This window comes from Pezoporus flaviventris, unplaced genomic scaffold (assembly GCF_033815535.1).
Source record: "Pezoporus flaviventris isolate CSIRO_AGI_PZ_B2104156 unplaced genomic scaffold, CSIRO_AGI_Pfla_v1 ptg000036l, whole genome shotgun sequence".
In the NCBI taxonomy this organism is placed as follows: Eukaryota; Metazoa; Chordata; class Aves; order Psittaciformes; family Psittacidae; genus Pezoporus; species Pezoporus flaviventris.
In genome coordinates, this window is record NW_026892584.1 from 12,085,786 (window position 1) to 12,100,705 (window position 14,920).

Sequence of the window (14,920 nt, forward strand, 5' to 3'; positions counted from 1 at the left end):
CCTTACAAAAATATCAGTGCAATTGTCTGGCAGGGTAGAAGCAGAGTCTTCACAGACTTCTGTTGGCCCATCCATTTTCTGCATATTCCCAAACTGCATTGCTGTAATCTTAATATCTGCACAAAAGAAGTTTAATAATGAAGGTTGGGGGTTTTTTGTTCAATGCAACTGTGCTTTATTTTTTTCTTCTCTCAAAAATTCTGTTCAAGACTGGCCAAGACAGCTACTGCCCTTAAGTCTTTAAATTTGATCATCACCCCTTCCAAAGGAAGCACTACTTCCCTGTTTCAATTTTTCTTGCAGAGCACCCTGGAAAAAGTAAACATTAGAAAACAATTTTCAGCCTATTACATCTGGATGCAAACTAAGATTTTTAGTAGAAAAATAACAAACTGTTTTCAGATTATGTTGAGCTCATGCAGGGAATAGAGAAAGAATCTAAACAGGGATTTGGACAATGGAGATAGATGCTGGATAGAATGCTATCCAATGCTGGATAGAATGATGAAGATAAGATCTTACAAAAATTATGCAACTCATCAGGCAAATATACCAATTTTAAGACGGAACTGAAACAATAAATGGACTGCCTAGACAATAAAATTGCATTTTTCTTTGAATATATTTCTATAGCTATTTCTGTTATTAGTCGAAATCCGACTCATTTTTATAGGGTTAGCTGATAACGTAAATAAACCATGGCATACAAGGAATATGCAATCAGTTCTTAGCACGAGTACTGTATTTATGCTTAAAATATTAAATCACATTAACTGATCTCTGCACTACTTATTTGTGAACAGAGATTGAATCATAACTTCTGGATAAATCATTTAACAGGATAGAAAAGATGAACGCTGATTATGTTACAGTTAAAAGAATACAAAGAAAGTAAGTTGAAGACTTCAGAAACCAACTGTATTACTTAAAAAACTTACTGTTTGAATAGAACTCATTGTAAATTGGAAAGCCATTGAAGTCCCCACAAAGTCCACAGGTCTGATTAGCATATTTCTCATTCAATTCCAGCTAAAATAATGGACAGTAAATAGATAGATGTTAGTGTTAACATTTTAAAATAGGTTGAAGACCACTGAAAGCGCCTGCAACTGCTGCCTCTAAGTATTTTCATAATTGTGTAACTTTATTTAGCAATCGAATTCAAACCTGGGTGATAGAATGAAGAGTTGCCTTGGATTTGATTTACAACACAGAGTTCAAGTTATAGATGCTATTGATGCAGACTTATGTTTTCACTGTATTATCTGTATTGCTCTTAGCCTCTTTCTTTCTATTTGTTCTTCAGAAAGAAAATCAAATCCATAGTAAAAATGAAGTCCTAAGAGAGCGAAATTCTGCTAGAAAATTATACCTGAAGGGGTAAGTATGCCCTATAACGATGCCAATGTGTTAATGATACAGTGAAAGTGATTTTTCACTTTTTTAAGCAGATGCCTGCTGTCCACTAGATGTAAATCCCTGTAATTTTCTTTAGGGCTACCTGGGTGTAAACCTATCTTATACTAAGAAAGAATTGCTCAACAGTATGATAGTAGAAGGTAATAGTAACCTCCTAAACAGATATGGACCAGCCTATTCAAAAATTAGCTCAGGTCCCTGAAGATGCAGGCAGGTCCAGGAGCAGTTCTTACCAGGATATTGTCATCTTCATTCCACATTAACACAACACCCATTTTGCTGGCAACTTTGACATAAATGCTGCTTTTCTCTATCGTAATTCCAAATTCTCTGTATGGCAGTTGAACTCTGGGAAAAGGCAGAAAGAAAGCTAGGTATTTTCTGATCCAGATGTTTGATAAAGAGAAAGAAAAAAAAAAAAGGCTTGTGGTATCCAGCATGCATAGGAATTCTAAAATAATGCAGTTATGTGGAAAGAAAAGCAATTAAAACATAAGATGGTATAACATCATCAAATATGGACCTGAATTTGGATCCAACTTCTCAGGATTTTTCATCCAAATTGTATTTCTGAGTTGATCTTTAAGGGAAGGATCATTTACTGTGAAAGGAATTAATAGTAACTAATTTATAATGGTAAAATTGTCAGATTTCTTGAAAAACATAATTTCTCCCCTCAAAATACACCAAAGTACTTTTTCAAGTCTGAAAAAAAGTATGGGGTTACCAAACAAGCGTTATGAATGAACTCACCTGTTGCTGTTGATTGTTACAACATCCTTTGTTAGTTCAGCAGCTACACCTTCAAGTATCATGGTGATACGATTGATTGTTGGAGCATTTTCCACCACTGTGCGCCTAATCTGGATGTTGAAATCCTCATAGGGAGTGTTGCAATGGGATGCAAAAACGTAATTACAGAGCCCAGGGAAGGAGAATATGTCTCCATCGAAGGTCTTGAAGTGGAAGTTGCCCCATGTGCTGCACACACGACCATTGTGAGCAGGATTGGAAGCTGTGAATTAACACTAGCTGTAAATAAATGACTTAAAATTCTCAACCTTAATATTTTGAAAATCAGCTTTCTCTAGGTTTCATGTTATCATTAAATAGTTTCCATCTGCCTACCTCCATTTGTTATTTTCTGTCCATCTATCCATTATAAAACTGTATATTCACTCTTCACTCATATCTGTTACTCATATTTCCCTATAAATGGCTATAGTTATCTTCATCTAGAGCTTTATTAGTCATCCACATTTCAGCTAACACTTCAATATTATGTTTCTTAATCATTGTATTTCTCTTCTAAAGAATCCATTACTTCCTTTACCAGTCCCTTTCCCTGTCTGCATCCCCTGAAGCTGAAAACTTACTGAATACATTTAATTTCCTCTACTTACGTCTTATTAATGGATCTGTCAGCATTGGCCAGATGATGTTTACCATAGCAGAAGCTAGAAGAAAAGAAATAAACCAAAAAACTAGTATAACAATACCAACATTTGCACCTAAAATTTATCTAGAAAGGACTAGAAAATTAATATGCCAGCTCTAATGAAACAATGTTAAGCCTGTTTTCTGTTTCACAGGCCATGGATAGGTTAAAAGTGCATACTAAAATTCAAAATCAGTATAGTTAAATCATAAGAAATTTCTTTCAACTGTGATGATCTGCATTTTCTACCTTTTTGACCCTTTTATAGAAGTCTGTTTTGTGTTAGGAGAAGCAGAAATTCACAGCTCTGCATATTGGAGTGCTTCAGACACACTGGAAAATTCAACAGGTTAAGCGGTACTAGATTAGCCTATTACTGGTACAAAAGCATAGTTGCCTTCTCATTAAACCTTCTCTTTCTAAGGAGGGAATAAACAATTTAATTATCCTCTTTGCTCTCTGTTTAGTATTTTTCTGTTAAGGGGCTGAAACCATTCAGAAATGGCCACAAATCTGTTAACAGGATGATCACAAATCATTACATTGTAGAAATCAATGCAGTTGGGTTGCCATCTTGATTTATCAACATCAGCTGCTGACTTTACAGTTTGCCAAAGTGATCTCATTTCCTTATTTATTTGGAACCAAACACTGCATGTGTATTCCACTTTGGTATTGTTTTATACATATTAATGCACATATGCATACAGCCTCTACAAACACACATCTGTTTTTTTAGTTGCCTATTATTACACAAATATAACTACTCTGTGTGATTAGTATTTGGTATCTGTTATCTAGTATACTATCAAATATACTATTCTTACAGAGAAAGGGGCTTGTTAATACACATGTATCTTTATTTGACATTACTGGCAATATCTAGGGAGGTTTTTTAGGCATTTTCATTATTAAGCAGAGATGTGGCAAGTAGATACAAACACACAGTATAAATGAACATACTGTTTTGTTTCTGCTGAATATCCTCCATGTATTTGCTTCCTGTTTCCTGCTGGATTTCAGTGTCAGCTCCTGTGAATAAATTGTAAAAAACATATTAAGTACAATTTCCTGTATCTGAACTTTTAAATCAAAGCTTTTAGATGTGATCAAAGGACCCAGGTGTATCTATATAAGACAAAGGGGACAGTCCTCTATCAAATCAGAAAAAAAGAAACAGCCCCTTCCAAAAGGTAAAAAGCAATAATGTTTTCTATTACAAATACAGCTCTAAATTCAAATAACAATTCATTTATATCTCATTTCTTTTTTCTAATGACTGGATCACAGCCCTTAATTCACTGCTGCACTAAATCTCATTAATAAGTGAAACAACAGGAAGAATCAGAAAGTCTATTGCCTATAGCTAGGCAATACTAAGAAAGGGCACAGAACTGGTTAAAAGAAACAAGGGACTTGGGGCTTGATCTGCTAATGGCTGCAGATACTTCTATGCCAATTTCTTTTACGCCTAAGCATAGGCCCTTTTCTTCAGGAGCAAATCTGGAGCCTCAGTCAGGGATCTAGATTTGCCTTTCAGCTGGCTGTAAGAAGGCACCTCTGAATGATGATACAAGGGTCCATAGCCTGAGAAGTAACCCAGGAGAAGGAACCAAAAGAACCAGGTTTTTTCTTCTAGCCCTCTTCTCACTCTGAAATGGTTCAAACTCACATCTTCTCTGCAGAAAACCTTAGGCATCATACTGTAAGCCTATTTGACCAAGGGCTCTTGCTACACCACCTGAAGCTGAGACACTGTGCTGAAAACAGTGGGACAGAGGCATAAAATACAGGCCATGGTCATGTGACCACATGATTAGGACACTCAGCTGCGTCAAAACTTTCCTAGTATTGTGCCTTGCTTGAAGGATTATTTTTATACCTCCAGTTAAATGGTTAGGAGATCAACTATGTGAACTGTCTTACAGATGAGGTCTCCTCTCTATCATGACTCCATACATTTTTAATTCCTTTCCATACATGGCCCAGCACTACCATACCAGCAGAAATACTGACAAAGACTTTCGAGAGATGAAGAATTTTGACATGAAAACCTGATGCCTAGAAAAAGACTAACCCTGAGCTTCTAGGTTAATGCTCTAAGCTCTTGTCTTTTATCAGGAAATATAAGTAAAAAATTTACTGATTTACTGTAAAAGAAAAATAGGTACAACCTTATTTTGTGAAGGACTGAATCCTGTCAGCATGTGATAACCGTGCTTGGAACATGTTGAATAACATGTACCTGTAACCTGCCTAGTCTAAATCCTCAAAAGATTTAGGTGATGAAATTACTAATATCTGAATCCTCATCAGGATTATGTGAATGAGCAGTCTAACTGTCTAGAGAATTTCTCTTTAAAAGAGGGACTGACTCTGTAATTAAGTCTTATGTTAAACCCCCTTTTTCCTTATACAGGGGGAAGAGTTCACTGACTCAGAAATGGATCCATAACACCCATCTCACTGAACAGGGAGCCACCTTGGTGGAGTAAAGAAAAATGATGAAGTCAGGGATGTGCCGTAAACCTCAGTCACCTCAGGTGTTTACATTCGTTGCTGACGATTTCCTTCACTTCAGGAACTCAACCCAGATACCTCCATGAAAGCTGAACAATACCTTTGCCTTAAAAATAATCAGACCGGGGCTCCTTTTTTTCCTTGTAATTATTTTTCTGATGTAACTCCTGAGTGTTTCCACCATGTAAGCAGACTGAATACCTGATCCCAGAGCAGAATCACTATATATAGAAGTTGCTGCAGTGTCTGCAGTTTCTTTCAGACCTAAGCTTTTAATTCTTTTCTCATTTAACTTTGTGAGTGACCTCTAGTGATGTATAAATAAGTAACTTAGGATGGATTTTAAACAAATTTTTAATTTCCTGTTAGTGTTTCAGTATCATAGATAATGTCATTAAGTAAATGCATTCATATCATTATAATTCATCTAGTGAGAAAAATTGATACTGATCAGGTGAGACAAATGCCTCTCTAAGTTTTAATAATAGACCAGAATTTGCTCTCACCCAACGCATCTATAGGAATCTCATCTGGCCTAGAATCATAGAATGTTTGTTTATTCTAGCATGAGAACCTTTCTAACAGAGCAGAATAGTATATACATGTATTTTGGCCTGTTAATTTTTCTCAAGGAAATGGCAGGGGCTTTTGTTTACTTAGCAAATACATCATTCCCAAGGAAATTCTAGCTGCATTGGTTTATTTAGCAATTGCACAATGCCACGTGGTTGACCATTATAAAAAGAAATGTCTCTTAGTTTAAGAATAGTCAAGATCATTTACTAATTGATAATTTGGGAACCTACCTAATTATTAATAATATTTCTAGATGCATCTTACTAAGTCATATCCAGCTGCCAATCCACATACACAGTTATCATTACAATCAATTTATGAAAGTTAGTATTTGACCCAAAATATAGTCAGGCACAGGATGTATGTGGACATAGTGTGGGATTGGGCTAATATTTTTTAGTCACTCGAGGCATTTGAAAATATTTTCCATGGAGTTTGATTCAAATAAGGTGGAGTTTGCTGGACACTGTCTAACCATTGCTCTTTTTCCAAAGCAGTTTATCAGATTAGCATTGCACAGTACAAATAACTTGCTTGTTCAATGAATGGCTGAAGATGCTTTTTACTGACATTGTATAACTCTAAACATCAGCTTATACTCTAAGTGGCTGTTGTATTTTGCGCTTAAATCAACTTGTCAGTATTTTAGTCTTTATTTCACAATCTATAAAGTAGCCTAAAAGTATATTTGCACTTGTTAATGTTTTGAAAATGATATTCAAGATAAATTTACATAGGCAATCAGAAGATATAAAAATGTTTTCAACAGGGCAGTAATTACTATACATGAATGAGACTGACCTACCAAGCTTGTACTCATGCAAGTAATTTTAATATAAGTGGTCCCACTGACTTAATAGGACTACTCATATTAAAAACACTGCCAAGACCAGCCCTGATAGATATAATAATTGACAGGAGGAAAAAAAAACATGCAAAATGGTGGATTGCATATGCCAAATCTCCCAGTCCTGTTCACACCTAACATCAGTATTTTATATTCTTTGCATAGGGTATCATCAGTGCAGAATTAGTTACTGAAGATGACTGCCACGTGAATATTCCTTTCTAGTCTCTTTCCCAACAGAAATTGCAAGAAATCTAGAGGAATCTGATATCAGCTCCTGATAGGTGACAAGATGCTGAAAAAGATTGAGCAGTGGTCTGATCTAACAATTGGAAATTGCACTGGTTTAAATTGCAAAAAAACAATAATCAACCCTAATACAAAATGCAGCAGGGATAAAATACTTCTGTAAGGCATAAGTGATACTGAAAACCTGACATTTTAAGACATGATTAATGGTTCTTTTTGTTTTTTGTCTTCAAAGCTGCCTTCCAAATGTAGTTATATGCAGGAGTGCAAGGCAATCTTAAATTATTATTAAAATGTTAAATCAGTTAATAGACATTAAATATTTAATGAAAATTGGAAAAAAAACAACAACAAAGAAATCTTTTTAAATGCAACCATCTGTTAAGTGAAATAATGAGTATCGTTGTTTAAAATATATTACTGGATCTAGAGTATTTATTTTTTTTTTCCCCCAGTAAAAGACGGCAGCTTCTTACCTATCAGATGGACACAGCAAGCTGCTAATAGGAAAGCCCATTCTGGTACCCATATCCCCCTGCCAGACCCCATCTTGAGTGGAGTCTGGCACAAGTATGTCAGGTCTAAAGTTGGTCAGGAGGAGTAGTTTACTGGTGCTCTGTCACTCTTATATAGTAGGTGACTTTGGCTTCAGTCCCAGATTGATTCAGAGACTCTAGAAAGGTGGAGTTTTGGGGATTTTAGCAAATGAACAGGTAAATAGAAGATCCTCTTCCTTTCTCAGAAACTGGCCAATGGTATTTGCATTTTGGGAGGAGTATATAGATATATATGTACGTATACTTTGTTAAGATTCAGTCTAATAACGAAACATATCATGCAAATAAAATACAACTCCTCCTCCACAAATAACAGGTCCTGGAACAAATTTAATAAGGTTTTGCTTTACAGTTATGCAGATGGCATGTAAGTAGCTATTCTAAGTCATTCAAAACTGTAACTGGTGCCAGGCAGCTCCTTAGCAAAAAACTCCTGCTAATTTCTGAAGTCCAAGGATGTGTGGAGTATTTCATATGTAAGAACCCACTATTAAGTTGCCTCTTGGGGCAGCTCATCTTCCTGTGGAAAGAACAGACTAATAACCTTGAAGGGTCCTGCAGTACCACATGGTCACACTGACTGTATGCCATGGAAACACTTCTGTGTGGTGCTGACAAAAGCATTAGGCACATATCTGAGGAACATAAAGCTAGCTTCTCATAGACTGTATCCTGTATTTTATTAGGGATGGGGTTAAACCTTGAAATCTACTTTTAAATTCTCTGTATAATCTGATTTTGCCTTACAGAAAATACCAGAATCAATTTCAGTCAGACAACCAGACACCAACTTTGTAGGAGAAAATAAATGTTACGGTGATTATGGCCTGTGACTGATACATCATTTCAGGATCATTCCTGTGTAATTACATTCACATCCATGGAGTTAATAAGGACTACAGATTAGAGAAACAGGCAAGGAATTGGGACTATTAGGCTTGCCAGTATATGTTTAATGTACTTTTTTTTGCACACTGTTTTTTTGCAATTCTACTGGATTATAATTTCAAAAGCTGGAATGAATATGTACTTCAATAAACACAGGCAGTGTTGCTACTTCTTTTTTGTTTTTTAGCTTGGCATCAGAGGTAGGTAGTATGAATTGCTCTGGGCAGATTTCTGTTTCTTTCCAAGGGCAGTGTACTTTTAATATGGTAAAAGATTAACAAAAATGTTCACAATTCAGCACTTGCTATACACATATCATTTGTCCTCAGTTCATTTTCATCTTCAGCCAAGAATGAAGGTAGCTGATGGATCAGAATGTCTTCATTGTAAGAAATGGAATGAGAGTTGGTGCTCAGTGGGAGATTTCATAAGAGACACCTGACAGCTATATCTAAGAAGTTATATACCAGGATTTTTAGGGACGCAGAAAGGACTTTGTATAAAACAGGACAGTATTAACTTCTGCATGCCTGGTAAGACTCAATTCAGCAGTCTCTGCTCATGTTTGTCATTTCTGCTGAAAAAAGGGAAGGAGACAAGGTGGAGAAGGTGTCCTAGTTGTAAAATGTGATCACAGCTGGATGCCTGATTACCTTGGGTTCTTATCAAAATCCTACCCTGCAATTGTAATTATTTTTTTTTTCCATAAAAGAATGGTACAATATAATACGATGTTCAATTCAGGTGTTACTGAACTGAATAGTGTATTTTTTTTTTCCAATTCATTTCAGTTTCACTTTTGTTTAGCACTAAGTATATTAGACCCTCACTCATTTAGTATTGTAAAATAAACAAAAAAAGGGTTTGTTTATGAAGTCTTATCTGGATTTGAATTCTGGACTGAAATCAGTGGTAGCTTACTATGGCAAAGTTGGGGTACTTAAGCCAACATACTGGCCTTCTATGGATGGTATGAAACACATTCCCTGTCAAAATATCCAGGATGTTTAATGAAGTTACATCTTCATAATCAGTAGTAAGCTGTTTACACACCCTAGATCTGTATCTTCATGCTTCAGCAGACTAGGAGAAAAGAAAAGGCTGCATTTCCTGCCCATAGAACGTTGTTTAATTCTGTGCCAGTACTCGTAATGAATATAAATTCATCTGTACATAGTGAAGGCAAATGATACCTTGTTTACATGACAAGTTAGCTGTATTAAATAAATATACGCTAGTCTCAGTTAAGCAATTAGAGAAGCCACCCAACAAACTAGGCTTTCAGCAACTAATGTGCATATACCTTCAGCAGTGGGCTACATGTGATGGCCAGAAGTAGCAGAGCTTGCTTCTCTTTTCGGTTACACCCACCTCTGCATAAAGGGAGTATCAGAATACCAGGATCTCCTTGTGTTACTTTAAAATATTTGGAGAAAGTTTCTTGTTTCCGATTGGGTAAACTAGAGCAAGGGACTACTGATAAAAGGAGGAGTTTTCTGAGGGGACATTTAGTGCTTTTGATACTCATCGGGTGAAGGTGAGGAGGGTGTCTGTACCTTGGATGACTAGGTGTGTCACTGGGGTCAAGGCTTTTTTTTCCCTTGCCCTGTCTCTCTTACTGGAGTTGTTGCTAAGCAGAGTGCTAATATCAAACAGTTTTTTCTTCTTCTGGGACAGTTTTTAGTTTTCACTCATTATAACTCCTTGTGACTGAAACAATGAATGTCAAACTTGAACATGCTACTTCACTAAACGTTTACCAGTGCACACTATTACATAGCTGCTGTAAAGGTTGTCCTGGTTCAAAAGATATTGGTCAGGTATTTTTCTCAAAACTAGTCTGGAGTTATTGTTGCTACTGCTTAGACTGAAATTTTTGATTTCCAGGGAGTAGTGGCATTCAAATGATGTTCCAGTGTTCAGCTTAGCCAGCCATACAGCCTCTCTACCACTGGGTGAAATCGGTAATAACAAAAAATGTACAGAAGAAAGTCATGTCACTCTGTTAGCTGGCTTATGTGAAATTTAGAAAATTATCAGGCTGTAAGATTTTACTGACTGCTGAGGGAACTATATCTGTAAATGAGAATATCACAAAACCCAGAAGGGTTTAAGTAAATATGTTTGTTGGTCACATGGGTGGTTGCTCCAAGTGGTTCTTGTAGGTTGACAAATAGAAGTCGGAGGACTTCTGACTTTCCCAGATGGCGCAGAGAAAATAGCCTACCTACGTAGGTAGGAAGGAGCAAGCTCTCCTGTTCAGTTGTAAGAAGGAAAAGGAACTGCAGAAGCAAGTTGTGAAGTATTTTAGTAACAGAAACTCAAGCAGTTGTCTCCATTGTTAATGTAAACCAGGAGTCTATTAAAGGACCACAGTTTGGATATTGCCTAGAACTAGAACAAAGTGTTTTTGTTTTCAGGAGGGAATGTTTACAGAGCTGTTGAAAGCATTTTTTTTCTTCCCTGCTTTTTTGTCTGTTTTTCTCAGTTGTAATGTGTGTAAATCCGAGAGGCTTATCTTGACATCTCAGCATCAAATAATCTGGAAATTAATTTAGGATAGATCTGTAGAGTTGATACAGACCAGTTCATTTTATAGGTGAGAGATTGTTGGAAATTAATCACAACAGTCAAGAATTTGTCTGACAAATACTCTTCTGACTCCTACACTGATTATGTACCAAAAACCGATTCCAATGGATTGGTCACTAAAAGTGCCTCTGGTAACAGTAAATCCAACATATGTGTCATTTGACCCACAGTTCTGACAATGGATATAATCTGTCCAATTAATGTAAAGTAGTGACAGTCTGCAATTAACATAAACCAAGTTGTCATTAACTTAAGCAGAAGCAGAGGATCTGGCACACCCTTTCCATTTATCTCTGGAGAGGTTTAGTTGCTCTCCTTGGCTTGTCCTGCTCATGCTTTTCTCACCTTTCTCCCATAGTCTCAACTGTTCTTTTCTTCCATCAGTCTACAGGTGACTCACCAGGGATTTGCTTACCAGCCCTACCCAGGGATTCATGTTCACTGTCCACCCTTTTTTTAATGTCCTGTTAACTTTCCCTAATAAATATGTGCACTGCCACTGTGGAAGAAAATGGTGGACATACTCTGGCCATAGGTTCCTTTCCCAGATTCTTGGAGTAGATGGTGCAGTCTGTTTTCTGCTTAGTATAACACGTCATACTACGTAAGAAATCTCAGAGAGGTTTCTCCATGGAAAACAAAGCCACACACATCCTCACTGTGAAAAGCATGTGGAGAGAGAGAATGGTAGATGAGCTCTGTGTTGAATATGGTTGTTACTGCTTTTTAATTTGTTACACTAACTTTAGAACTGGTTATGCAAGGTACTCTGAAATGTAGAAGAAAACTCTGGCTTTGGAGATATTACAGGGGTGGTTCATAGACAAGGCAAATGACATCTGTGTATTATATCAAAGGATGGGAAGAAGGGTGGTGATTAATGAGGTTGTATCAGATAGTGTATTACCTTAGCATGATGTAAGTGGTATGGAATTAGGGGTGGAGAATGTGCTGGTTTTGGCTGGGATAGAGTTAATTTTCTTCATACTAGGCAGTATGTTGCTATGTTTTGGTTTTGTGCTGAAAACAGTGTTGGTAATATAGGGATGTTTTAGTTATTACTGAGCAGTGCTCACACAGAGTTAAGGCTTTTCTGCTCCTCACACAAGCCCACCAACGAGGAGGTTGGGGGTACCAAGGAGTTGGGAATTGACCCCAACTGACCAAAGGGATATTTCAGACCATATGATGTCATGCTCAGCAGTAGCACTAGGGGAAGAAGAAGGAAGGGGGGAACTTTAGGAGTGATGGTGTTTGTCTTCCCAAGTAACCATTATGCATGCTGGAGTCCCGATTTCCTGGGGAAGCTGAACACCTGCCTGCCAATGGGAAGTGGTGAAAGAATTCCTTGCTTTTCTTCACTAGTACATGTAGCTTTTGCTTTACCTATTGAACTGTCTTTATCTCAACCCAGGAGTTTTCTCACTTTATCCTTCCAATTCTCTTCCCCGTCCTATCGGGGGGGGGGGGTTGAATGAGTGGCTGTGTGGGGCTTAGGGGCCGGCTGGAGTTAAACCACAACAGCAGTGCTGACTGAGTTTAGAGGCTCAGCTGAACTTCTGCCTCAGGAGTCAATCTTACCATTCTTTATCTCCTTGTATGCCCTGTTCTTCAGATTATAGAAGTTACCTGGCATCCATCCCGAGCAGACAAACAACAATGCAACAATACAGTTCTCAGTTCAACCCACCTAAAGGAGAGCTGCTCATACCTTTTACCCCTTCACCAGCGACACGTGTACTCCCTCCCTTGCTCCAGCCTTGGCACTCTACTGACCCTCACAGTGAACCAGGTCAGTGAATGACCTGGCTCCAAATTCTCACCGCCTTTCTGTGCAAGATCATGTTCAACCACCATAAGTTTAATTATTTCTAAAGTTTTGACAATTATATAAATCAATCATTTTTTTTGTGGCTTATGATCTATTGTTTCTCCAGATTCTTGAGTACATGAACTGAAAACACACCTTTTATAGATAACATACTTGCCAGTTAAATTTTTTAAAGGGAGATTCTAGGACTACATACAAGCTCTGTTTGTTTCTTGTAGCACATCTGAGTGCTGCAGGAACACCTGCAGCATTTAAGACTTTTCCCCTTCCTACTAATTCTGTTCCAGTCTTTGTTTTCCTTACTCATTCCTATTTCAAGTTCAGGACTCCACTTTGATTTTTGAGGTTGTTAAATGCACTTCTATTTGCTCAGGGACAGGGAATCAGTGTTCTAGTTTAATTCCTTTTTCTATATATAGTTGTCTTTCATAAAATGCTTCATAAAAGTATGATTTTCTGAATTTCTAGGCATTGTCCTATACATAAGACATAAGGACTGATAAAATATATCCATGGCTGTGAGCCATGTAGCTGTGGCTATGTTACCCTGTTACAGTGCTCTCTCTATGTTACCTGTCAAAATACCAGTAAGGACTAGACGATCAAAACACTGTCCAGCCTCGTGGTGGGTACAGCACCAGCATATCACTGAGTATATTCTGCAGCCAGCTAACAGAATAAGAAAGGTAAAGAATGGATGTGATTTTGGTGTTATTTCTCTTGTCCCATTCTAATCGGACAAAGAAGCTGGGCAGGAATACTGTAAGCAAGCTTCTGCTTTCCACAGACTACACATTATCTTGTATTTTAAGACCAAGCGAGAATTATGGGACAGCAAAAGGGTGCCTGCCACTGCTGGCATAGGTAAAGCAGCTGAGTTTCAAACCACTTGCAACTCATTCAAAGTACTTAGGAAACAAAAACTGAGTATTTCTGTTTATGTCTGAGTACGAACATGGATAGAACATGATTCACAGTAAGAATCTTGAGGTATATTGCAAAAAATGTTACTAGAGAAGACAAAAATAAATTGGCTCTAAATCAGTGGTATAATCGCTAACAGGAATCTGGTGGAGCTATGGTCTGTTACAGAAGTGGCTATGGCAGTCTTCTGAGAGTCAGGAGTCCATGGATTTATTTTCAACTTTATAATTTCCTCGCAGAATGCCAATGTGCAAAATTCTTCTCTGTGTCCGATTTCCCTTCTATCTTTTGCCTGGCTAAAATCATTTTATTATAAATGTATCAAGAAGGAACTAGCAGATTCTTCATTTACATACTATTATGATAGAAACTGATACTGGATGATTCTGGAGTAAAAATCTGTGATTATTGAAAATTGATAATTAAAAATGCTAACCCTTTTCCCCAGATTTTGATGCGCAAAGGTGTGAGAGAATTGCCTCTTCTACCTGCAATGACTTTGTTATATGTTGGCACTAGGAAAATATTAAGTATTCTTCAGGTTGTCCTAATATGAGCAAAGTAACTAGTCCTCTCTTGTTGCACTCACAGAAGCAATGTTTCACCTCCCCCTTGAACTGTGCTGTGTAATGCTCAGATGAAGGCGTGTCTTTCCATACATGGAGGCGTATTCAGTGCGTTATGTCTCTCCGTTGCAGATCACATGTCAGTATTGCAGAAGCCCTGAGTTTGGTACAGTAGTTCTATGACATTGCAAACAATAACTTCAAAGTAATGTTTAAAGTTTCTTGCCCCAGACTTGCAACTCAAGGACTTTCTAAGCACTTTTAATATATTTGAGAGATAAGTTGACTTTTTTTCTGCTGGTCTTTCAAGTTGATAAAGAGTTTTTCCATTGTATTCAGTTTGAACATAAGCATGTCAACTGTGATGGAACTGTTTAGGACTATTGTATGTATGTCAACTGTGATGGAACCGTTTAGGACTATTGTATGTAGTGAAATATATTGTTGGATTAACATTAAACTCACCTTAACTGTGAAGGCTAAGGTGGTCTCAACCACAGAGCATGTTGTATG

General features: G+C 37.3%; 1 protein-coding gene across 1 annotated transcript in view; it reads right to left on the reverse strand.

Moving 5' to 3' along the window:
* The window catches only part of LOC133274705 (mucin-5AC-like), a 44,744-nt gene extending 37,110 nt beyond the window's left edge, over positions 1-7,634 (reverse strand). The window contains exons 1-7 of the mRNA XM_061464242.1: positions 7,526-7,634; positions 3,821-3,889; positions 2,823-2,876; positions 2,173-2,434; positions 1,653-1,767; positions 939-1,029; positions 7-116 (exon numbers count right to left, since the gene is read on the reverse strand). Coding sequence (XP_061320226.1) covers positions 7-116; positions 939-1,029; positions 1,653-1,767; positions 2,173-2,434; positions 2,823-2,876; positions 3,821-3,889; positions 7,526-7,598 — 774 coding nt within the window. The 5' untranslated portion in view covers positions 7,599-7,634. The remainder of the gene's footprint in view (positions 1-6; positions 117-938; positions 1,030-1,652; positions 1,768-2,172; positions 2,435-2,822; positions 2,877-3,820; positions 3,890-7,525) is intronic.
* Between the last annotated feature and the right edge of the window lie 7,286 nt (positions 7,635-14,920).